At 43.1% G+C, this 25,438-nt stretch overlaps 1 protein-coding gene across 4 annotated transcripts in view; it reads right to left on the reverse strand.

Annotated features, from left to right (window-relative positions):
* Positions 1–25,438, reverse strand: part of wipi1 (WD repeat domain, phosphoinositide interacting 1) — an 86,759-nt gene that overhangs the window by 40,374 nt on the left and 20,947 nt on the right. For 3 of the 4 annotated variants that reach the window (XM_078401318.1, XM_078401315.1, XM_078401317.1), the window contains exons 3-4: positions 7,191–7,360; positions 3,745–3,841 (exon numbers count right to left, since the gene is read on the reverse strand). In XM_078401318.1, the coding sequence (XP_078257444.1) occupies positions 3,745–3,841; positions 7,191–7,360 (267 nt within the window). The remainder of the gene's footprint in view (positions 1–3,744; positions 3,842–7,190; positions 7,361–25,438) is intronic. The other variant, XM_078401316.1, reaches the window with a different exon arrangement.

Below are 25,438 nucleotides of genomic sequence, written 5' to 3' on the forward strand. Positions count from 1 at the left end.
TTTGATTTTACAAATTCATAATTTTAATGTCCAAAATTCAGAATTTTCCATCAAAATTCATAAAATGGCACCTAATGCAACTTTTCAGCAAAAAAAGGAATGCACGCCAAATGCACATATACGTTATGCTACATTCATGTGTGAAAAACAACTACTATTTCCAGCAGACTGTAGTTCTTGGACTACATGTACAATGTCAGGCCAATCATGAGTATATTCTGTTATTTATAGAAAGGTTATTGAACAGAAATACTTTTTACAACACAAAGAAAAGATTGTTTTGTTTTGTTTTTTCTATTTTGCTTTTTCCTTACACATCCCGGTTCTTTTGGTTTTGAATAAAAGAACAATGGTCATAAAATATATGACTAAGTTATGAAGAAAGAGTTTCATTTAAAACTGCACATACCTAATTTTATTGAAGACATACTTGCTCCAGTGGTCTTCAACAGCAAATCATAACGGTCCATGTCCCCCCCACTCTCACTCTACCCCCACTCTCCCCCATCCCTCCCCTCCCCCCCACCTCCACTCCCCCCTCCCCCGCCCCGCACCCCAACCCCCCATCCTTTATCAACATCAATGGGCCTCACGCCACGCAGCGAGGCCAGGCCAGCGGCAAGGCGGGCAGCGAGGGGCAGGGCGAGCCATGTGTTTTGCAGAAAAATGTGAGGCGAAATCAGAACGGCAGAAATTAAATAAGTGGAAACTTTCCGCCAAATTCGAAGGGTTAGGTCTGTTATTGGCATTATGGTGGAGAATCCACCCTCGCTCTATTTTCCATCCTCTCTCCATCTCTTGCAACCATTTTTTTAAATCACAGACTCTTCACCTTTACTTTCCCTCTCACTATTTGGTCTCCCTTTCTCTCTTGTCCTGCTCTTGTTCCCTGTCCCTTCTTCTGTTTCTACATGTCTCTCACTTTACCCCCTCCTTTTGTTCCTCCCCTCCTTACTCGGTGGAACAATGATTATCATAATCCTTCCAATTAACCTCTCCCTTTCTGCCACTTTCCCTGCGTAAACAACTCTCTGAAAGATGAGAAACTGGCTGCCTGACTAAGACACACAGAAAGGAAAGATTGAGATTTGGGCAAAGCTGATACTAAAGAGTATGCTATTCTGTAAAACCTGATAGAAAGAAGAAATGCTAACATTATGGAGAAGGTCAAATCTGGACCAAGGGTTGAGATTTTGGATTGGAGAAAGGCTAATTTTGAGGAGATGAGAAAGGATTTAAAAGGAGTGAAATGGAAATTGTTGTTTTATGAAAAGGATATAATAGAGAAATGGAGGATATTTAAAGGTGAAATTTTGAGAGTACAGAGTCTTTATGTCCCTGTTCGGTGGAAAGGAAAGAATAATAATTTGAAAGAGCCGTGGTTTTCCAGGGAAATTGGACACTTGGTTCGGAAAAAGAGGGAGATATACAATAAATATAAGCGGCAGGGAGTAAATGAGGTTTTTGAGGAATATAAAGAATGTAAAAGGAATCTTAAAAAGGAAATTAGAAAAGCGAAAAAAAGATATGAGGCTGCTTTGGCAAGTAATGTAAAAGTAAACCCCAAGGGGTTCTATAGATATGTCAATAGCAAACGGATAGTGAGGGATAAAATTGGTCCATTAGAGAGCTATGTGCTGAGCCGGAAGAAATGGGGGAGATATTAAACAATTTCTTTTCTTCGGTATTTACCGAGGAGAAGGATATTGAATTATGTGAGGTAAGCGAAACAAGTAGAGTAGTGATGGAAATTAGGAGGATTAAAGAAGAGGATGTACGGACACTTTTGAAGAATATAAAAGTGGATAAGTCTCCAGGTCCTGATAGGATATTCCCTAGGACATTGAGGGAAGTTAGTGCAGAAATAGCAGGGGCTATGACGGAAATATTTCAAACGTCATTAGAAACAGGGATGGTGCCGGAAGATTGGCGCATTGCGCATGTTGTGCCTTTGTTTAAAAAAGGTTCTAAAAGTAAACCTAGCAATTATAGACCTATTAGTTTGACGTCTGTGGTGGGAAAATTAATGGAAAAGATACTTAGGGACAATATATATAATTATTTGGATAATCAAGGCCTGATTAGAAACAGTCAACATGGATTTGTGCCTGGAAGGTCATGTTTGACTAATCTTCTTGAATTTTTTGAAGAGGTTACCAGGGAAATTGATAAGGGCAAGGCTGTGGATGTTGTCTATATGGACTTCAGTAAGGCATTTGACAAGGTTCCACATGGAAGGTTGATTAAGAAGGTTAAATCGTTGGGTATTAATAGTGAGGTTGCAAGATGGATTCAACAATGGCTGAATGGGAGATACCAGAGGGTAATGGTTGACAATTGTATGTCAGGTTGGAGGCCAGTGTCTATTGGAGTGCCCCAAGGATCTGTGTTGGGTCCACTGTTGTTTGTCATTTACATTAATGATCTGGATGATGGTGTGGCAAATTGGATTAGTAAATATGCAGATGATACTAAGATAGGTGGAGTAGTTGATAGTGAGGTAGATTTTCAAAGTCTACAGAGAGACTTGGGCCTTTTGGAAGGGTGGGCTGAAAGATGGCAGATGGAGTTTAATGCTGATAAGTGTGAGGTGCTGCATTTTGGTAGGACAAATCAAAATAGGACATACAGGGTAAATGGTAGGGAATTGAGGAATGCAGTGGAACAGAGGGATCTGGGAATAACTGTGCATTGTTCCCTGAAGGTGGAATCTCATGTGGATAGGGTGGTGAAGAAAGCGTTTGGTATGCTTGCCTTTATAAATCAGAGCATCGAGTATAGAAGTTGGGATGTAATGTTGAAATTGTACAGGGCATTGGTGAGGCCGAATCTGGAGTATGGTGTGCAGTTCTGGTCGCCAAATTATAGGAAGGATGTCGACAAAATGGAGAGGGTACAGAGGAGATTCACTAGAATGTTGCCTGGGTTTCAGCACTTAGGCTACAGAGAGAGGTTGAATAGGTTGGGTCTTTATTCTTTGGAGCGTAGAAGGTTGAGGGGGGACTTGATAGAGGTTTTTAAAATTTTGAGAGGGACGGACAGAGTTGACGTGGGTAGGCTTTTCCCTTTGAGAGTGGGGAAGATTCCAACAAGGGGACATAGCTTCAGAATTGAGGGACAAAGGTTTAGGGGTAACATGAGGGGGAACTTCTTTACTCAGAGGGTTGTGGCTGTATGGAATGGGCTTCCGGTGGAAGTGGTGGAGGCTGGCTCGATTTTATTATTTAAGAGTAAATTGGATAGGTATATGGATAGGAGGGGATTGGAGGGTTATGGTCTGAGTGCAGGTAGATGAGACTAGGTCAGGGAGAATGGTCGGCGTGGACTGGTAGGGCCGGACAGGCCTGTTTCCATGCTGTAGTTGTTATATGTTATGTTATCATAATTATTCTTACATCTTTAGGCTACAATGATAAAAACCAAAGAGTGTGATTTAAATTATTGTGTAATTTTTGGCCAGGGATATGTCTGGAATATTGCTAAACATCTCTTCTTTTGAGAATAATATGAAAAGTGAACACATTTTATTGACAACATTTCTTCCTGCTGAAATAATAGCAGTGGCTGCCTTTCAAAATAATAGCCATAAGGAGAACATCAATGATTGTTTTAATCTTTATTAAGATATTGTTTTTGATTTTCATTCTATTATGGTACAAGAAACCTGGAGGGTCACAAAGGCACTATAGGATTTTCAACCCAGACATTAAGTTTTAAAAGTCAGCATGTTAAATTTTTACCCACCTGTGCGGTTTACTGGTATATCTTGAATGGTTTTCAGCAATTTTAAATCCTTGATATTGTGAATGTAAATGGACTCTTCCAGGCAAACTATCAACCTCTGTGAAGGAAAATAAATTGTCATAATCTGAAGATTCAGACAATACATGGTCTTGATTAGCGGCAAACTTTAAAGTAACGAATTGTCGTCTCTACTGGAATGTACATTTGAACTTTACAGGCCAGTCCCTTCTCTGAAACTGCTGAAGTGACATTTAGTTATGTTTAGAGATACAGTGAGGAAACAGGCCCTTTGGCTCACCGAGACCGCACCACCCAGCGATCCACATACACCAGCACTATCCTACACACTCGGGACTATTTGCCATTTACAGAAGCCAATTAACCTACAAACCTGTACATCTTTGGAGTGTGGGAGGAAACCGGAGCACCCGGAGAATACCCACACAGTCATGGGGAAAACGTACAAACTCCGTAAAGGCAGCACCCATAATCAGGATCGAACTCATGTCTCTGGCGTTGAAAGGCAGAGCTGTGCCACTGTGCCGCCAGTTCTTTGCACATTCTTATGCATTCTATCCCAGTTCAAGATAAGACAGAATGACCAGTTTCTCTGTTGACATTGCTGGGACTAACATTAAGCACAATTAATTACGACTGTAGACACAAAATGCCGGAGTAACTCAGCGGGTCAGGCAGCATCTTTGGAGAGAAGGAATGGGTGATGTTTCGGGTCGAGACCCTTCTTCAGACTGATGTCAGGGGAGGGGGCGGGACAAAGATAGATAATTAATTACAGCTGTTACTTGGGTGAGAGAAACCAATTCCAGCTAAATACCAAGAAGACTTAAGCCATTGGGCCAGAAATTCTATAGAGAGGAGGCATGTTAAAATGGCATTATGTGAGAAGTCAGTGCCAGTTTTGTAAGAGATTCTCCCCCCCCCAACTTCCCTCTACTGATCTAGTAGTGATATTCTATTATTCATAAGGCCCAAGTGTCATGTACTATAGAAAGGGACATATGCACAAAACCTTCCTCCAGTTCTGCAATTGCAGATAGAACAAAGGAAGCCAGGTTGGACAGGGTTCATGGCAGGGATGGGAGCGGAGATAGAGAGAGTGATGAGCTCAGAGTTAGGGGTGGGGTAGAAGTTGGTAAAGATTAACGGTTAGGGCGGGTCAGTAGGTTTATATGTCTGGAAAGGGTGCCCGTTGGAACAGGAGTCAAGAAAGGACTGCAATAACCTACACTTGACAGAGTGGGAGAGGTGTTGGTTGGATCGAGAGTTGGTCAGTGGATCATAGGTCTGAGAGTTGACTGGAAGTAGAGAAAAAGGTTTCAGTCAGATATGTGACCATGGTCCAAGGCATTTCTTGAGTAGAAAGGTAGGTCAGACTAGCTCCAAAATTGGGCGTCTTGAGTACCTCAGCTGCAGAGGAAGAGGGAGTGTAGTGGGAGGGAAATGAGAAAATAACTTAAAGGAGGACCTATCTGAAAGGGAGAAGATGGAGCCCTTGGATTCCCTAGCTGAAAAGCAGGTACTCTTTATCAAATGCTACTAGAGGCACCAGTTCTTTCGTTATGGCCTGCTTTAGTCTAAGTAACCTGCAAGATCTGCAAGCCTTATACACGGGAATCTTACATTAATAATTTCAAAAGAAATGTTACATGTCATTGACACGGGTGACACTCCCGTGCCTTTGTGTGTTATGGGCAAAGAGCATCAGGAACAAACCTGTGGGAGTGAACTACCTGCACACGATGTTCAATTGGGTTTTTAATGAAATTAAATTACACAGTTGTTATCATTTTTAAGCCATTATCTTTGTTCTCATTTACCAACGCAGCAACCGAACCATAGATTCCCTCTTCTTACAATCAATTGTGTAAGGCCATCTCAATGTTTTGCAACCTTGTCATGTTTGACTGAATAGGATGGGCTTTTGGCCACATATCGATGCCTTTAATTAAGATTGCCTGCGTACACTTCCATAACAAGCCAACTCTACACTGTCCTTTATCTGTACACTGTGAATAAATTGATTGTAATCATGTATTGCCTTTCCACTGACTGGTTAGCATGCAACAAAAGCTTTTCACTGTACCTTGGTACATGTGGCAATAAACTAAACTAAATTAAATTTAATGCTGCCGATAATCTTATCCAGGTCTCTCACCACTCAACATGACGTTCCTGGTCAATCTCCCATCTTCCATAATATCCTCCCACATTCTGATGCCTTTATTCTAATTCACACAAGGCCCTGTTACTAATTGTCGCTGTATTTAGTGACTAATACTAGCTCCCCATTAGCAAAACGTCCGCAGTTAAATTGTTTCCAAATACTTTGATCGTCTTGCTTTGAATGACTCATCCTTCTTCAATGTCAGTCTTGGCTCTTATAACCCCATCTAAAAACCTCTCCCAACCTTCTCTCCTTCTCTCCATGAACCCTACAACATTCACCAAGCTGTTGGTCTTGTGCTACACATATTCTTGTGTGCCTTTGGGGCACAAATCTCATTAACACGACTGTTAAATAGCTTAGGATGGGTCATGACAATAACAGCATTTTATAAATTCACGTTGTTTTGCTGTTGACCTCACTGAAGGATTAGCAGAAACAGTGGAAATTTCTTCAATGGTCAGAGACATTAAGAGATACAGCACAGAAATAGGCTCCACACTGCCAGTACATGCCGACCATTAACTACCTATATATGTAAATCATACGTTAATCCTGTTTACAATAGTTTTTCGACCAATCTTCTGCCTATTAATGTAGGAAATTAGCTGAATCCCCACCAATAGAAGGAGATGGGATGGACAGAATGGGTTTAGAGGGATATGGGCCAAACGCAGGAAAGTGAAACTAGTGTAGATGGGACATGTTGGTTGCTGTGGGCAAGTTGGGCCAAAGGGCCTGTTTCCACACTGTATGACTCCATGACTCTACTTTAGAAGTGACACATTTAACCAATTTATTTTAGTTGTAAATAAAATAAACAGCAGGTGTCAATGTGTACCAAGATCAACTAAAATTAATCAATCTTTACCAATGACAGACGTGTATAACTTGTCCTTAGATTGATAATCTAACAGCATTTAACAGACAGGTACATGGGTAGGAAAGGTTTGGAGGGATAGGGGCCAAACGCAAGCAAATGTGTAAGAAGGAATTGCAGATGCTGGTTTACATCGAAGATAGACACAAAATGCTGGAGTACCTCAGCGGGTCAGGCAGCATCTCTGGAGAAAAGTGTGTCTAGCTTAGATGGGGGCACCTTGGGCAGCATGGACGAGCTGGGCTGAAGGGCCTGTTTCCGTGCTGGGTGACTCTAGAAAGACACACAATGACACTATTCTGTTCACGACTTTGCCGCCCTGTCCCAAACGGGTTTGTGGTTATTACAACCATCACTGGGTGAGCTGTGACCCCCTCTTACCTGTCGGTTGAGCCTAACGGTGAGGATGGTGTTGGAATAGCTGTAATTGCAAATCTCTGTGCCTTTCTTGAAATGATAGACGTTCATCCTGCGCGGTGTGGAGAGGCTGACGATGACCACCAGGCTGCTGGAGAACAGCCGCTCCACGATGTACACGTTGGGCGTGTCTGCTGCATGGGGAGACGGGAGAGATAAACAAATACGCCGTTACACACTTTGAGAGGCAGCATGGTGGTGCAGCGGTAGTGTCGCTGCCTTACTGCTCCGTAGACCCAGGTTCAATCCTGACTACAGATGCTGCCTGTACGGAGTTTGTACGTTCTCCCCGTGACCACGTGGGTTTCCCTTGGGAGCTCCGGTTTCCTCCCACACTCGAAAAATGTACAGGTTTGTAGGTTAATTGGTTTGGTTAAAAATTGTAAATTATCCCTAGAGTATAGAATAGTGCTAGTGTAAAGGGATTGCTGGTCGGCACAGGCTCGGTGGGCCGAAGGGCCTGTTTTCGCACTGTACCTCTAAACGAAACTAAACTAAAAACATTTTCACACAAACTTGACGACAGAGAAAAATTCACCTAACTACTACAAACACCTGCGCAGAAACAATGAACTGCAAATGCTGGTTTACAAAAAGAAACATAAAGCACTGGATTAACAGCGGGTCAGGCAGCATTCCTGGAGAACATGGATTGGTGACGTTTTGGGTCGGAACCCTTCCTTAGACTCATCAGCAGGAAACAGAGGAGGGCAGTACGAGAGGCCCTCACAGAACTCCTGTCGAAGAGAGAACTTCAAAGTAGGCGTACCTTGAGGAAATTTCGCAGCAGAGCAGTCAAAATGTAGAAACAAGGAACTGCAGGTGCTGGTTTTGTTCAGTATATTATCATGTGTTCCAAGGTACAGTGAAAAGCTCTTGTTGCATGCTTACCAGTCAGCAGAAAGAAAATACATGATTACAATTGAGCCATCCACTGTGTACAGATACAGGATAGAGGGAATAACGTTTAGTGCAAGGTAAATACCAGGTACAGTAAGCCCGATCAAAAATAGTCTGAGGGTCTCCAATGAGGTAGATAGTAGCTTAGAACTGCTCTCTAGTTGTTGGAGGGATGGTTCAGTTGTCAGATAACAGTAAAAACGTACACAAAATGTTGGAGTAACTCAGCGGTTCAGGCAGCATCTCTGATGCAGAGCTGTGCGATAGTTATTAACAGAGGTGTGGATTCTCTCAATGCTCAGTTGACATCAAGAGTCAACAAGTGAGCCATACAACAGAGGGGTGTTCCCAGATTCAATCCAGAGCACCTAACATCGCTATATTATGTGGAATTGGTTAAAATGATAGCAAGCATTTGTGTTCTTAATATTCTCCAGAGATGCTGCCTGACCCGCTGAGTTACTCCAGCAATTTGAGTCATTTTGTATCTGCAGTTCTTTGTGTCTATGTCAAGCATTTGTGCAGATCCTTTCATACCTGGATAGTAGTTTAGTTTTAAAGATACAGCATGGAAGCGGGTCCTTCGACCTGCCAAGAACACGCTGACCGTCAATTACCCGTTCGCACTACTCTATGTAATCCCACTTTCTCATCCACTCACTACACATTAGGGGCAATTTACAGAGACCAGTTAACCTACAAACCCACAGGTCTTTGGGATCCGAGAGGAAAGGGGAGGGTTCGGAAGGAACCAACTTGGTCACAGGGAGAACGTGCAAACTCCACACAGACAGCACCCCAGGTCAGAATCAAACTGGGTTCATATGTTCATAAGGGACATATCACATATCATGTGATAGGAGCAGAATTAGGCCAATCGGCCCATCAAGTCTACTCCACCATTCAATCATGGCTAATCTATCTTTCCCTCTCAATCCCATTCTCCTGCCTTCTCCCCATAACCTCTGACACCCGTACTAATCAAGAATCTATCCATGTCTGCCTTAAAAATAAACATTGACGGCCTCCAAAGCCTTCTGTGGCAATGAATTCCACAGATTCACTACCCTGTGGCTAAAGAAATTTCTCCTCATTCCTCCTAAAGGAATGTCCTTTAATTCTGAGGCTACGGCCTCTGGTCCTAGACTCTCCCACTAGTGGAAGCATCCTCTCCACATCCACACTATCCAGGCCTTTCACTGGGTCTCTGGCGCTTCGAGGCAGTGGCTACCAGATTTGCCACTGTGCCGCCCTATTCCTCTTACTTTTGCTTCTTGGACAAATGTGGTATCCAATCTATATGAAACACAATCTCACAGACTGCACAGAAGCTCTTCTGATGAATTTAGTTAAGGTATAAATATTGACAAGTCCCCCAGTAGAGCAGATTTTCCCTTCCAGCACTGTTATGACATCTTTCATGCCTGCAATTGCGGCAAAGGGCCAACAACCCAGAATGTAACTTTGTTTGTCTTTCCAGAGCTACAAGTGACCTGCTGAATATTTATAGCTTAGCTCTGTTTATATCCTTTACGCCAATCAGCCAAAACCTAGCTCAATGTTTCATCCATGCTTTGCATAACTTGCAGCACTCAGCAAGGCATTTCCTGCTAACAGTAACCCTTGCAACCCGCTGTTGCTCTGAAGCACATCATTCCTCGTGCAATGGGTCAAAAGAATTTCGAAGAATTTGGATTGCTTACCAACACTGTTGGACCACACCTCCGTGCATTGAAACGATTCTCCCTTCATTAATGTGTCCCTCCATTAATCTCTCTCCAGATGTGGAGAGGATGTTTCCACTAGTGGGAGAGTCTAGGACTAAAGGTCAAAGCCTCAGAATTAAAGGGCCTTCTTTTCGGAGGAATTTATTTCGTCAGAGGGTGGTGAATCTGTGGAATTCTTGCCACAGAAGACTGTGGAGGCCGTCAGTGGATATATTTAAGGCAGAGATATGTAAGAATTTTAATTCGGACAGGTGTCAGAGGTTCTGGGGAGGTAGGAGAATGGGGTTCGGAGGGAGAGATAGATCAGCCATGATCGAATGGCGGATTAGACTTGATGGGACGAATGGCCTAATCCTGCTCCTATCAATTATGATCTTATGATCAATCCGCCTGGATCTCCACCCCACTCGAATCTCCCCACCCCACATTGGGTGCAGGTCATGAAGCCCTCCCCCCATATAGATTGTCATTCATGAACCCCCAGCCCCACTCCACCACCACATTCATTGGCCTCCCAAACCACAATTCCCCAACGCACACTACATTCTACCTCCCATCTCCCAACATCACGCACCCCAGATCCCCAAGAGAACTCTGCTGATCTGTTTCCAAGTCCCCAGCCTCAAAGTACCAAGTGTTTATCTGATTTAAATCTGCAGCTGAAGAGGTGCCAGGGGAGATTTATTAGCAAGAGGAAGATTTAAACTAATGCGGCAGAGACACCAAATGGTAGCTGGAAGAATAGAAACAAGACAGGGTAGATTGGCATAGATAGGGTAAACAACCAGAACCTTTTTCCCCAGGGTGGAGGGCGCATAGTCAGCATCGAACCCGGTCTCCGGTGCTGTAAGGCAGCAACTCTACCACTCCGCCACCATGCCACTCTTGGGGAGGAAGTTGTGAGAAATAATGGTAGAGATAGCTCAGCCGTAGGCTATAATCTTCCAAAGTTTCTTGGACAAAGGGCAGACCTAGAGGATTAAAGGTTTGCAAATATACCTTTTTGCAAAAGAGGGAGACAGATATTCATTATGAGACGGTTCAATGCAACAGTAGAAGCTTTTCAGAAACAATAGAATCAAATAAACAGCCAGATGTTCAGAATAGACTTGTAGATGAAAGTTGTCACTAGCAGTCTATAAGGAAAAACATTGAATAAACCGACTGAGCATTTAGAGTAAAGCGAGGTCGGATGAGACACAGTAGTTGATCGCGTACCAGACTGCTGTGGATTAGACCCAGTGCTCAGTACTGCTACCCACATCGGACATGCGCACAATGACATGGGCCAGATCTGGAGAGTCTACCTCACTGGCCTGAAGTTGTACAGTGGTGAGGGTGAGACCCTCTGTGCCAAACAGGTTTTGACAGAAAACAAAATCAGGGAATTTCTATCAGAATAATCATCAAGGGTTTTTGAATATCCTTAACATTCAAGGCAACAAAAAAACAAAAACAAAAACTTTAAATTGATTAAAATATGTTAAACAAAAGCCAACTAATTAAAATAAAATGGACATTGCCTTTTTCTTCCTCCTCAATGAGATTTTGTGTCCTACACCAGATTTGAATGGGCACATGATCTGAGGGGCAATTCTTCAGTAATGCTGGGAATTGCTACAGGACTGGGCCCAACCACCAGGTTTCACGAGGACTCCAGCAGCAGAGGGAACTGAGATTTAACCTCCCAAATCCATTGACAATTCCTGGATTCACAGCCCAAATGTGCTATCATCCTAACATACTGTGTATGCGTATGGTACACCAGCTGCACAGCGGCTCAGAGGAAAGCGCTCCAGAGGGCCATTGACAACGCCCAGAGGATTGTCGGCTGCCCTCTACTTACCTTGGAGGACTTACACAGTTCCCGCTGCATCAAAAAATCCCAGAGTATTATAAAGGACATTTCCCACCCCGGACACTCCCTGTTTGAACTGTTACCGTCAGGCAGACGGTACAGATCTACAAGGACAAGGACAAACAGACTTAAAAATAGTTTTTACCCCACTGCTATAAAGGCACTAAATGTAGCCGCCAAGGAACGCAGGGGCGATACATAATAAGAGACTGTGAAATCGACAGAAGGATGTAGGGTTGGGTGTTTATGCGTGCTATTTTCATGATATTTATTTTAGTTGTTTATCTTTTTTAAAATATTTTACCTTGTATGTATCGTTAGCTTTTAGAAATGTTTGAATGGTGCACTGACTGGCTGACATTTTACAATTTCGTTGTACATGGCTCATGTTACAATGACAATAAAGGAACTATTCTATTCTACTATATTCAGGACATATGTCAATTTGAAAGTCTGAAAACCAGAGGTTCTAAACAGGCAGATTTGAACTTGTTGAACTTCTTGCACCAAAAGTCGGTCATCAACATGGTGCTTTTTCTGGTTTAAACTGCGGGAAAGATTCAACGCCATGGGAAGGTGTGTGGGGATGAAATTTAAATCTGCAGTCTCTCTGAAATAGTCATTTTTCATTTTCATTTTTTCAAATATATTTTCAAATCTGAACAGAGAGAAAATGTTATCAAGGATAAAGGAGGGAATTTATGCTTGGAGTCAGAGGATTAGGCACGGTACTGAATGTATACTTTGCCTCTGCATTCACTGAGAAGGACATGGAGGACAGGGAGATCAGCGTGAGGAATACTATTGTACCAGAGCAGTTTGAAATAAAGAAGGAGATGGTGTTGGGTCTCTTGAAAAGCATGAAGGTGGTTAATCCCCAGGGCCCGATGGGGTCTATCCCAGGTTATTGAGAGAGGCAAGAGGGGAGATTGCGGTGGGCTTGACGAAGATCTTTGTATCCTCTCCAGCCACAGGCAAAGATCTAGAGGACTGGACCATAGCCAATATTCTTCCTTTGATAAAAGAAGGGTAGAGATAATCCAGTAAATTATAAAATGGTGAAGTTCAAGTTAGAGATAAGGAAGCTATTAGAGGATTATTTGGGTTTGTACTTACTTACATTTGGAAGGGAATTGGATAATTTGGGATAGTCAGCATGGCTTTGCCCACAGCAGGTCTTACTACCTTGATTAAGTTTTTTGAGGAGGTGAAGGCGGCAAATGATGAGGGCAAGGCATTGGATATTGTCCTCACAGATTTAAGTAAGGTATTGATAAGGACCTTGCGGTAGGTGGATACAGAAGATTAAGATTCATGGGATCCATGGTGACTTGGTAGTTTGGATTCAGAACTGGCTTACCCATAGAAGACAGAGAGTAATAGTTATTCTTGTTGGAGATGTGTGACCAATGCAGTTCTGTAGGGATCTGTTGTAATATATATATATATATTACTTGGGGGAAAAAGATTCTTATATATATATATATATAAATGACTTAGAGGTAAATGTAGATGGATTAGTTAGTACGTTTATAGACAACGCCAAATTGGTGGAGTTCTGGACAGTAAGAAAGACTGTCGAAGGATACAGCAGGATATAGATAAGTTGCAGATATGGTGAAGAAATGGCTAATAGAGTTTAATTTGTGCGTGTGAAGTACTGCACTTTGGGAGATCGAATGTAGGGGAAAGTATACAGTTCATGACAAGCACCCAAACAACATTGATGTATAGAAGGACCTTGGATTCCAAGTCCAAAGTTCCCTGAAAGTGGCATCACAAGTAAATAGAGAGTGGTGAAGGAGGTGTATGGTATACTTACCTTAATTGGTCAAGGCATTGAGTATTAGAGTCAGGAAGTCTTGTTGCAGCTTTATTAAAATTAGTTTAGGTTGCATTTGGAGTATTGCATGCAATTTTGGTCACCCCACTACAGGAAAGATATGGAGGCTCTGGAAATGGTGCAGAAGCGGTTTACCAGAAACATGCCTGGTTTAGAGAGTATTAGCTATAAGGAGATGTAGGACAAACTTAAATTGTTTTCTCTGGAGTGTCGGAGGTTGAGAGGAGATCTGAAAGTAGTAAATAAAATCATGGGATATATAGATAGGGCAGACAGACAGAATCTTTTTCCCCCAAGGTGGAAATGTCAAAGACTAGAGGGCTTAGCTTTTAGGTTAGAGGAGGAAAATTTGAAGGAGATGTGCAGGGCAAGAGTTTTATCACAGTGAGTGGTGCTTGCCTGAAATGCGCTGCACTTCTGGGATGGAGGTAGAAGTGGCAATTAAGAGGCTTATGGATAGATTTTCAAGGAATCTATCTAAATGGATAGATTTTCAAGGAATCGAGGCATGTGGATCACACATAAGCTGAGGAGATTAACTTGGCATCATGTAGGGCACAGACATCGCTGCCAAAGTGCCTGTTTCTGTTCTATATTCTGAGGTCCATTCAGATTCTCTATCTTTCATTCAAATAGATTAGGTCAATGTGACCTTTCCTTTGTAAACCTCCTTAATCAGCTCATCTTTGTGCAAATTGTCAATAGCTCTGTGCACAGATTCCAGTCACTAACCACAGTATTTTTAGTTTCTTTTGTTTTCTCCTCTTAATGAGTGATGTTTGCAGTTTGGTATTCCAAAAAGAACAATTCCTGAATCTTGAGTGTTCTGGAAAATCCTGGCTAATGCGTTGCAATTTCCTCAAAGATCTATTTTAATGCTCTTGGATGAAAACCCATCACATCCAGGAAATTTGTCAGTCACAAGTACTTAACAAGTGCCGCCTCTCTTTTGGCTGTTATTATCTCGCCTGCATCTGTTTTTTTATAGGCATGCATTCAATTCCACAATCTTTTCTGGTGTTATTGCCTAAAAAAGTGGCACTGCGGTGCCATACAGCGCCGGAGACCCGGGTTCCATCCCGACTACGGGTGTTGGCGGTATGGAGTTTGTACATTCTCCCGGTGACCACATGGGTTTTCGCCGAGATCTTCGGTTTCCTCCCATACTTCAAAGATGTCCAGGTTTGTAGGTTAATTGGCTTGGAGTATGTGTAAATTGTCCCTAGTGCGTGCAGGATAGTGTTAATGTACGGGGATCGCTGGTCGGAGCAGACTCAGTGGGCCGAAGGGCCTGTTTCCGCGCTGTATCTCTAAACTAAACTGGTTTTCGTCATTTGTGTGGTTCCCAAACCCGCCTGCCTAAATTAAAACCAGCTGGCACCACTTTGCTGGGCAGCAACCAAGGAATAGCATCACTCTAACAGTCTCATGCTCCATAATAGCCCAACGACAGATACGCAAACTGTAGCTGCCATGGAGCAGAGAGATATTTAGGCAGGGGCAGGAAGCTCCCAGATTTTCACAGAGGGACAATAAAGTGCTTATTATAATGGAGATACAAGACACGACCACAACAAATACCTACTTCATTTTCTCCACATCCCTAACCGTATCCATCTTCATCCCTCATATATGTTTGCCCATATCCAACACACACATCAAACCAGTCTGAAGGGTCCCGACCCAAAACATCACCCATCCTTTGTCTCCAGTGATGCTGCCTGACCCACTGAGTTATTCCAGCACTGTGTCTATCTATAGTATACACCAGCATCTGCAGTTCCTGGTTTCTACACATATCAAACCTCCAAATGTAGCGCAGCAACATTGTTGAAACAGTGAGAAACAAAAAGGAAGATAGTTTGGGATGGGGTGGGGTCATTTAGAGCCTCTATAGGCTGGAGGAGAGGAGGTTTACGAGAATAATCCAAGGAATGATTGGGGTTAACATATGATGAGCGTTTGACAGCACTGGGCCTGTACTTGCTGGAGTTTGGAAGGATGAGGGGGGATCTCATTGAAACTTTGTGAATGTGAAAGGCTTGGATAGAGTGGATGTGGAGAGTGTAGGAAAATAATTGCAGATGCCGGTACAAATCAAAGGTATTTATTCACAAAAAGCTGGAGTAACTCAGAAGGTCAGGCAGCATCTCAGGAAAGAAGGAATGGGTGACGTTTCGGGTCGAGACCCTTCTTCAGAATCACCTCCTGTGGATGTGGAGAGGATGTTTCCACTAGTGGGAGAATCTAGGACCAGAGGCCATAGCCTCAGAATAAAAGGAGGTACCTTTAGGAAAGAGATGAAGAGGAATTTCTTTAGGTCAGAGGGTGGTGAATGTGTGGAATTCATTGCCACGGAAGGCTGCGGCGGCCGTCAATGGATATTTTTAAGGCAGAGATAGATTCTTGATCAGCCATGACTGAATGGAGGAGTAGACTTCATGGGCCGAATGGCCTAATTCTGCTCCTATCACGTATGAACTTCTGAGAGGATCCTCCTCCTTATGCATGGAGGGGCAATTGAGGTGGAGAGGCTCCCTGGTATTAAATCTATCAGGCATGTTCATGACCAATGTCTTGTTGTAATCAGTATATTCCCTTCACATTGATCCACAGTATACACATTTATTAGCACATGTGACAGTGCCTTCAACATAAAGATGACTTTAGTGCAGGTCAATGGAGCCGCATGGAACTTTAGATGAGGGAATCTTAAGTAAAACACAAAGTGCTGAAGTAACTCAGCAAGCCAGGCAGCAGCTGTGGGACCCTTTTTCAGACTGTTGAGCAGTAGCACACATGATGATCAAGGTCATTAAATGGTCACTTAATGTCGATTGTCTGATACAGCATGGAAAGAAGTCCTTCAGCCCACCAAGTCCATGCCATCAATCACCTGTTCACAGTAGTTCTATGTTATCCCACTTTCCACAGCCACTCCCTACACACTAGGGGCAATTTACAAAGGCAAATTACCTGCAACTCTGCACGTCTTTGGGATTTGGGTGGAAACTGGGGCACCTGGAGGAAACCCATACGGTCACAGGAAGAATGTGCAAACACACAGACAGCACGCGGGGTTAGGATCGAGCAACATGAGAGGAGAGGGACGACGGTTCGTGGGAACTGCTCCAGTACATTGAGTGGACTTTGGACTTTGTAAATGGCGCCAAAAATGATGGGGCCCACACGTGTATATATGCAAAATGAACTTCACTGTGCAGTTGCATATATGACAAATAAAGCTTTATTGGCTATTTACTATTGAACCCAGGTCCCTGGTGCAGTGAGGCAGCAGCTCAAACAGCTGTGATACTTTGGCGCCCTCAAAAGTGAATAGGTAGACTTTCTAAAAGGGCATCTCAGTCAAATGATCAATTTCCTAAATTTCATTCAGAAATGATAATCAATGCGAGTTACGAATTTAAATATACCTTGGATTTTGTGTGGCACTGACTGATAAAGCAGTGCTATGTTATCTAATTTCCAGACATGCTGACGCCTGGGCAGGATTTGAATTCTTGCATTGAAGTGAACCCTTCCTTGGTGCTGCAGCTGAGTGGATCAGCGGAAGCCGAGATGGATTTCCAGGTTAAAGCTCAATGTTGTTGCTGCGTAGCACCATCTAACATTACTGTGTCTAATTGTTAACGTGGAAGGAACTCTGCCCTAAATACCGCATGGATGAAGATATTTTTAAACCCAACCGCATTTTCAAACAACATTTTTTGACCCAAAATGTTCACAATTCCTTTCCCCCAAGGATGCAATTTAACCCATTCAGTACCTTCAGTAGAGTGATCATTGCTTTAAAATAGACACATAATGCTGGAGCAACTCAATGGGTTAGGCAGCATCTCTGGAGAGAAAGGATGGGTGACGTTTTGGGTCAGGACCCTTCTTCCTGATCTTTGGTACAAACCAGCAACTGCAGTTCTTTGTTTCTACATTGCTTTAAAAACACTGATTTGGCCAGTAGTCTGTTATATTAAATTGAATATCTTGAAATGTGTTACTAGCTGCGGTGACCTCTCCTTAAGACTTTGTTCTACATTTAAAACTTTTTTTGAAATTCACCCTTTAACTAGAGTCACTAAGACATTTCCGTACAGCATAGAAACAGGCTTTTTGGCCCAACTCATCCAAGGCAACCAAGTTGCTAACCTGAGCTAGTCCCACATGCTCGCATTTGGTCCGTACCCCCTAAACTTGTTCTATCCATGTACCTTGTACACTGCAACTATCCATCTCTACCACTTCCTGTGGCAGCTTATTCCATGGTCCCACAACTCTTTCTTTCCCCCCTCACCTTGAATCTATGCCCTCCATTTTTAGACATCTTTAGCCTGGGAAAAATACTGTGACCATTCACCTTATCTATGCTCCTCATGATTTTACATACTTCTATAAGGTGACCGCTCAGCCTCCTACACTCCACGAAAAAAAGCCCCAATCTATCAAGTCTCTCATAACTAAACCCCTCCAAACTCAATAACATCATTGTGAAACGTTTCTGCACTGTTCCCAGCATAATGACATGCTTCCTGTAGCTCGGCGGCTAGAACTGCAACACAACCAGATTTTTAAATTCTCTGTTGATTCTTAGCATTATGGATATTATATGAACTTTAGAAAAATCTCCATTTGAAACAAGGCAAAAATAAAAAAAGACATTTTGATTTTGGGCTTCTTAATCTGTTAACACAACTTTAGAGATGAAAACTTTTCCTTTATCAAATTACAAACTTGTCCTAATTGAACACTCTGCCAGTGCCTGAATTAATTTGAATTTATATTCGATTCTTTATTCTTCGAGCTTCAGAGACAAAAACGTATTTTCCTTTATTGGATTACAAATTAGTCCAAACTGAACATTCTACCAGAGCCTGAATTAATATGAATATATAAATTGATCCTTTATTCCGTTGTACAGAGGGAGTCAAGTCTGGGGGGGCTATTCAATACCACAGACCACAACACAAATGAATTTCAGTTTACTCATTTTATTTAATATTTATATATTTATCTAATATAATATTTAATATTTTAATATTTGACATCGTTATCATAATTCTCGGTGGAAATTTCACTGGGCATGTGTGATTGAAGTATGATTGCACAGCTGTTTCTCTTTAGACTTTAGAGATACAGTGTGGAAACAGGCCCTCTGACTCATCAAGTCCACACCGACCGGTGATTTACCATCGATACACTAACACTATGCTACACACTAGGGACGATTTACAATTTTTACCAAAGCCAATTAACCTACACACCTGTACATCTTTGGAGTGTGGGAGGAAACCAGAGCACCCGGAAGAAACCCACAGTCACAGCAAGAATGTACAAACTCCTTACGGACAGCAACCGTAGTCAGGATTGAATTTGGGTCTCTGGTGCTGTAACGCAGCAACTCTACTTCTGAGCCATTATGCTGCCCCTAAATGTTTTATAAAAATTACACAATAAAGCTAAACTAACAAGAGGGGCATGCAGCCTTAAGCTTTAATAATGCACGATACTCTGAGGTGCAAAACAACAGGCTTGTGTAAAAGATGGGAATTTTTTTGACAGGTAAATTTCTGAAAAGGCTTATTTGCCAGAGGGAAACATTTCTGCTTGGAACAGCGATAACTGGGAATGAAAAGTAAATTCATAAGGAATTAAAAGTAAACATGCTGGAAACACTCAGCAGGTCAAGCAGCATCAATTCTCTTTCCACAGAAGCTGCCTGACTACCGATGATTGCAGCATTTTCTGTTAGGTTCTTATGTTAAGTTTTCAGCATTTGTACTTTTTTGATTCTTGATCGTCTTATATTTGGAGTAGGGAAAAGTTAACAGTAATTTATAGCACAGGAGATGACCATTCAGCCCATCTTCTTAATGCTGAAGACATAGGGTGAGCTAAACATGATGATATTATAGGCATGATCATTTTCATAAGTACTTGAAAAAAAATTAGATAAAGAATAAATGAGATGTTACAAAAGGATTGGAATTTAATTGTTTTCAAGCAGAATTTTGAGCAACTTATTAATTTTGAAAGCCAAAGGTCTGCATCTGTTTGTTGCATCAAAAGTTTAAATGTTTGAAAATATCTACAATCATGAAGAGGGAGATTGATATTAATAATAGTGTACATTGGAAATGTATTTGATTTTTTTAAAATCACTGGTTAAATTATGGAAACTAGTAAGATTTAGGTCTCATTCCTGGGAATTAGCTAATTCCATTAAAAGTAATAACAATGGTGTAAGACCAGTTTGGTCAAATAAAGGGGAAAGAGAAATTGGTACTATTCCAAAATATGCATCCCAAACAGTGGTTAGACATTAGACCTCAATTCCACAAGGCAAAGAGCATTGATGAATTTAAGAGGAAGCTGGATTTGTACCTGAGAGATGTGTATATGAGGTATAGAAGATTCTGATGGCATTAGATGAAAAGTGAAAGAAGACTTGTGTGGCCATAAACATTTATGTGACACAAGAGCAGGGACAGGGGTCAACACCTGGTTTCCGTGCGTGGTCCCAAAGTTCTAGGGTTTGTGTTGTCATCGGTAGTGGAGCTCACAGGTTTTATTCCAAATCCTACCGCCTGTCTTCTAATGCACCTAGGATTGGGTGAAGTGTTGGGGGAATAGTGGGGATTGAAAAAAAGCCGAGGGGAAAATTTCAGCAGCTGCATCGTCATTGGAATTTTGGCCATTGCTGAGGAGATAGAATCACATCAGTGATGTATGTTGACTCCACCAGTAGCCCACCCATGCCTGCCACCCCATTCCTTGGAATTTCAACTCCTCACAATCCAGGTTCATACACCATGATAAAGGATGGGACGAGGAGCCTTCTAGCATCTGCAAAATCGTGTTTGGACGTGAACCAGCCCGTAAAGTACAAAATAACAATAAAATCTTTGCACGCAATTTAAAACACTGGAGCACAGTTAATAAAGATACATAACAGTTACATTCTGATACACAATTAAACTTGTTAAGACTTCTCTAATCTACTTGGGTTTGCCAATTGCTGCAGTATCATTGGAGTCAATAAGACCAAACGTTCAAAGTGCAAGACAATGTCCAGCCAGTGCTATAATGGACATTTGTCGTACATGATCGAGGACGAACTTCTACCCCAGCAACAGTGATGAGGTCAGCAGAAGATTATAATGTTATTCTGGTAAACAAACCGTGGAAACAAACTGGCCCACTGTTCACGTTCAATAAAATAATCTCAAAGCCTTATTTTCAGATGATTATTAATTTCAGCAATGTTTATTCTCCCTAAAATTATTCTTTGGAATTTAGTGGGTGGCACAGTGTCGCAGCTGGTAGACTTGCTGCCTCACAGCGCCAGACAACCGGGTTCGATCCTGAACTCGGTGGTGTCCATGCGGAGTTTGCATGTTCTCCCTGTAATCACATGGGTTTTCTTCAGGTGCTCTGGTTTCCTCCCACGTCCCAAAGACGTGCGGATTTGTAGGTTAATTTGCCCTCTGTAAATTGTCCCTAGTGTGTGGGGGAGTGGATGCGACAAGTAAGGACAGTGCAAGTTAACGTACTGAAGGTATGATCTCCACTCACATTTATCCATATTGTAGTGGCAGAGTCATATCTTGATGTAGGTCAATCACTGCAAAAGAGCTTCAGTTTGTTTGCACTAGACATAGCCATCTTCAGCTGTTTTGTTAAAAATCTTCCTTCATCATAAGATTAGAAGTGTTTTTGTTTTGATGATTATGCCACGAAGTTCAACCCATTTACAACTCCCCAGAAAACAAAGCAGTCCATACCTGTAGATAGTAAAATCTAGACAACACTTGAGCCTCTTGCGATAAGGCCTCGCCATTCAAAATGCTTTGATGGCTTTTGACAGTCACCATTGTTTATACTGCAACTCAACTGATGATGAACTTGACCGCCACACCTTAGCCTGCCCATCAGGCCCCAGCCTGTACACCACGCTCTAGCCTGCCAATTATGCCCTAGCCTCACCTCCGTGCTCTAGCCTGATCATCACGCCCTAGCCGGAACCCTATGACCTAGCCTGACCACCACGGCCTAGCCTGACCACCATGTCCTAGCCTGACCACCACGGCCTAGCCTGACCACCACGCCCTAGCCTGACCACCACGGCCTAGCCTGACCACCACGGCCTAGCCTGACCACCACGGCCTAGCCTGCCCACTATACTCTAGTCTGGCCATCATGCCCTAGCCTGACCACCACGGCCTAGCCTGACCACCACGCCCTAGCCTGCCCACTATACCCTAGCCTGACCACCACGCCCTAACCTGACCACCACACCCTAACCTGCCCACTATACTCTAGCCTGACCACCACGCCCTAGCCTGACCAGCACGCCCTAGCCTGACCACCACGCCCTAGCCTGCCCACTATACTCTAGCCTGACCACCACGCCCTAGCCTGCCCACTATACCTTAGCCTGACCACCACGCCCTAGCCTGTCCACTATACCCTAGCCTGACCACCACGCCCTAGCCTGCCCACTATACCCTAGCCTGCCCACCACACCCTAGCCTGACCACCACGCCCTAGCCTGACCACCACGCCCTAGCCTGCCCACCACACCCTAGCCTGCCCACCACACCCTAGCCTGCCCACCACACCCTAGCCTGCCCACCACACCCTAGCCTGCCCACTATACTCTAGCCTGACCACCATGCCCTAGCCTATCCACTATACACTAGCCTGACCACTAAGCCCTAGCCTGCCCACTATACTCTAGCCTGATCACTATGCCCCGGCCTGACTATTCTGCCCCAGCCCCCAGTCTCCTGCTGGCTGCTTACCTTGTCACCAAACCCAGGCCTCAATAAACTTTCAACCACCAGCGCTCATATGTTCATAAGACATTGGAGCAGAATTAGGCCATTCCGCCCATTGAGTCCGCGCCGCCATTCGATCATGCTTGACACTCTTTCTCGTCCACCCCATCTCTCGATACCAAACAGCACATGCTCAGTCATGCCTGTGCCCTTTGGTTGCTGCTGAAGTATGCATTGAGAGGACCGCAGGCAACATACTAAGCAGCTGCACTGCACTTCTAGGCACTTGATTCCATCTCGAACATAGATGGTTAGTGTTGACTCAATGGGCCGAAGGACCTGTTTCCATGCTGCATCTTTAATCAATGAATGAAATTGAGCACAGCAGGGGGTCCTTCAGCCCGCAATATCTGTACCGAACAAGGTGCTGAGATAAACTAATCTCATCTGCCTGCCTGCCTCCTCGTCTATTAGTTTTATTGGTTTGAAATTACCCCGTTCATCGACTTCCCATTGTTTGCAAGTCCACAGATGAAGGACTTCAGAGAATGTCACATCTACTCTGTCCATTCTTCAACTCTCGTCAAATAGTACAGCTGGGTAGCACATCACTTAGAACTGTGATATTATCCTGAAATCAATATCCTGAAATTCATGCACGTCTTTTTTAATCTCCATTGTTCCTGATCACTTGGTATACAGGAATATTTTAAAAACACGTCATAAAAACGGTAAATGTTGTGAACATTCAGGCATCAACTTTGGTCTAAGAAACAGAGGTAACTGTTTCAGATGACGTGATCCCGATGAAAGTCCAGTGTCAGGAAAGATTAACTGTGTTTCCCTCCTTGATCCTGAACATTTACACAATCAATGTTTTTTACTTCAATGTTTTAGCTTTAGCATTAAGAATCCATTCCTGGCTTTGCTTGCACCAGTGATCTGTTAATACATCATCTTTGTAATCCCATGTGACAATTTGTGCCTACAGCTCTAAAAACTCATTAGTTACACTACAAATATTGATGTGTATGGTGTTTAATGCATTCAGTCCAGCTTGGTATCTCCCTTGACTGATTTACCATACATCTGAAAAAATTTACACAGTTGAATCGGAATTAGCACATAAACTCGCTACATCAGGCAAGCACCTCCGCTGTCACGCTGTGAAAATGGAGAGGATGAGACGGAGTTTCCTCCCACAGGCCATCAGGACTGTTAACTTTTATAACTCCAGGGACTAAATTTTGTCTTCTCTGTATTAACTTTAATTTATATGCTGTAACTGTAATTCTTTTTTTTTTTTTTTTTGCACAATCCGCAGGCATTGCCACTTTCATTTCACTGCACATCGTGTATGTGTATGTGACAAATAAACTTGACTTGACTACATCACACAGCAGAGTACACAGCTGTATTTAAAAAAAGGGGGAGAAAATTGTGTTTTAACCATTTTAATGAAATGAAATTGTGTAAGTCTCTGGCAGTATTAACTACAGCTGTGAGAAACACATTTCCATTCATGCCAGCAAAATAGCACGAAACAAACATCTGTGGTAGAAATTCTGAAGAAGGTGATGAACCATTTCACACCCTTTCACGCAACAATGGTTTCCTGCCCATTAACTGAACACATTCTACACCCTCTTTGAATAAAGGGTCGGTGGAGGAAGTCACCCGCCCAGCTAGTCTCGAGTGCGCTTGTACCAACGGTTACAGTGGCAGACATAAGATAGGCCTTCATGAGATCAAATCTGCAGAAAGCAATTGGCCTGGACAAAGTCCTCTATCTGTCTACAGAACCTGTGCGGACCAGTTGGCAGAGGTATTCACAGACATCTTTAACCTCTCACTACTCCATTGAAGGAGTAGTGAGAGGTTAAGGGAGTGAAGCGTAGGTGCACGAGGTTAATTGCCGCGATGGCGGGACTGTCGTGTGTTGAAAGAATGGAGCGACTGGACTTGTATACACTGGAATTTAGGATGAGACGGGATCTTATTGAAACATAAGATTATTAAGGGATTGGACACGCTAGAGGCAGGAAACATGTTCCCGATGTTGGGGGAGTCCAGAACCAGGGGCCACAGTTTAAGAATAAGGGGTAGACAATTTAGAACGGAGATGGGGTAAAACTTTTTCACTCAGAGAGTTGCGAATCTGTGGAATTCTCGGCCTCAGAAGGCAGTGGAGGCCAATTCTCTCGATGCTTTCAAGAGAGCTCTTAAAGATAGCGGAGTCAAGGGATACGGGGAGGATGCAGGAACGGGGTACTGATTGTGGATGATCAGCCATGATCACAGTGAATGGCGGTGCTGGCTCGAAGGGACGCATGACCTACTTCTGCATCTATTGTCTATTGTCCTCACCTGCTTCAAAAAGACCATTATCATCCCGATGCCAAGGAAACGTAAGGTAGCGTGCCTACTGACTAGTGGTGTGCCTTACTGTCCAGTGGCTCTGACATCCACCATCATAATATGGTGTTCTTCATTAGGATGGAGAGTGACAAAGTCAATTCAGAAACAAGTGTTCTGAACTTAAAGAAAGGTAACTTTGAGGGTATGAGACGTGAATTGTCCAAGATAGACTGGCAATTGACACTCAAAGGGTTGACGGTGGACATGCAATGGAAGGCATTTAAAGATTGCATGGATGAACTACAACAATTGTTCATCCCAGTTTGGCGAAAGAACAAACCAGGAAAGGTAGTGCATCCGTGGCTAACAAGGGAAATCAAGGATAGTATTAAAACAAAAGATGAAGCACATAAATTAGCCAGAAAAAGTAGCATACCAGAGGACTGGGAGAAATTCAGAGTCCAGCAGAGGAGGACAAAGGGCTTAATTAGACAATAGACAATAGGTGCAGGCCATTCAGCCCTTCGAGCCAGCACCGCCATTCAATGCGATCATGGCTGATCACTCTCAATCAGTACCCCGTTCCTGCCTTCTCCCCATACCCCCTCACTCCGCTATCCTTAAGAGCTCTATCCAGCTCTCTCTTGAAAGCATCCAACGAACTGGCCTCCACTGCCTTCTGAGGCAGAGAATTCCACACCTTCACCACTCTCTGACTGAAAAAGTTCTTCCTC

The sequence above is a fragment of the Rhinoraja longicauda genome, chromosome 6 (genome assembly GCF_053455715.1).
Source record: "Rhinoraja longicauda isolate Sanriku21f chromosome 6, sRhiLon1.1, whole genome shotgun sequence".
NCBI lineage: Eukaryota > Metazoa > Chordata > Chondrichthyes > Rajiformes > Arhynchobatidae > Rhinoraja > Rhinoraja longicauda.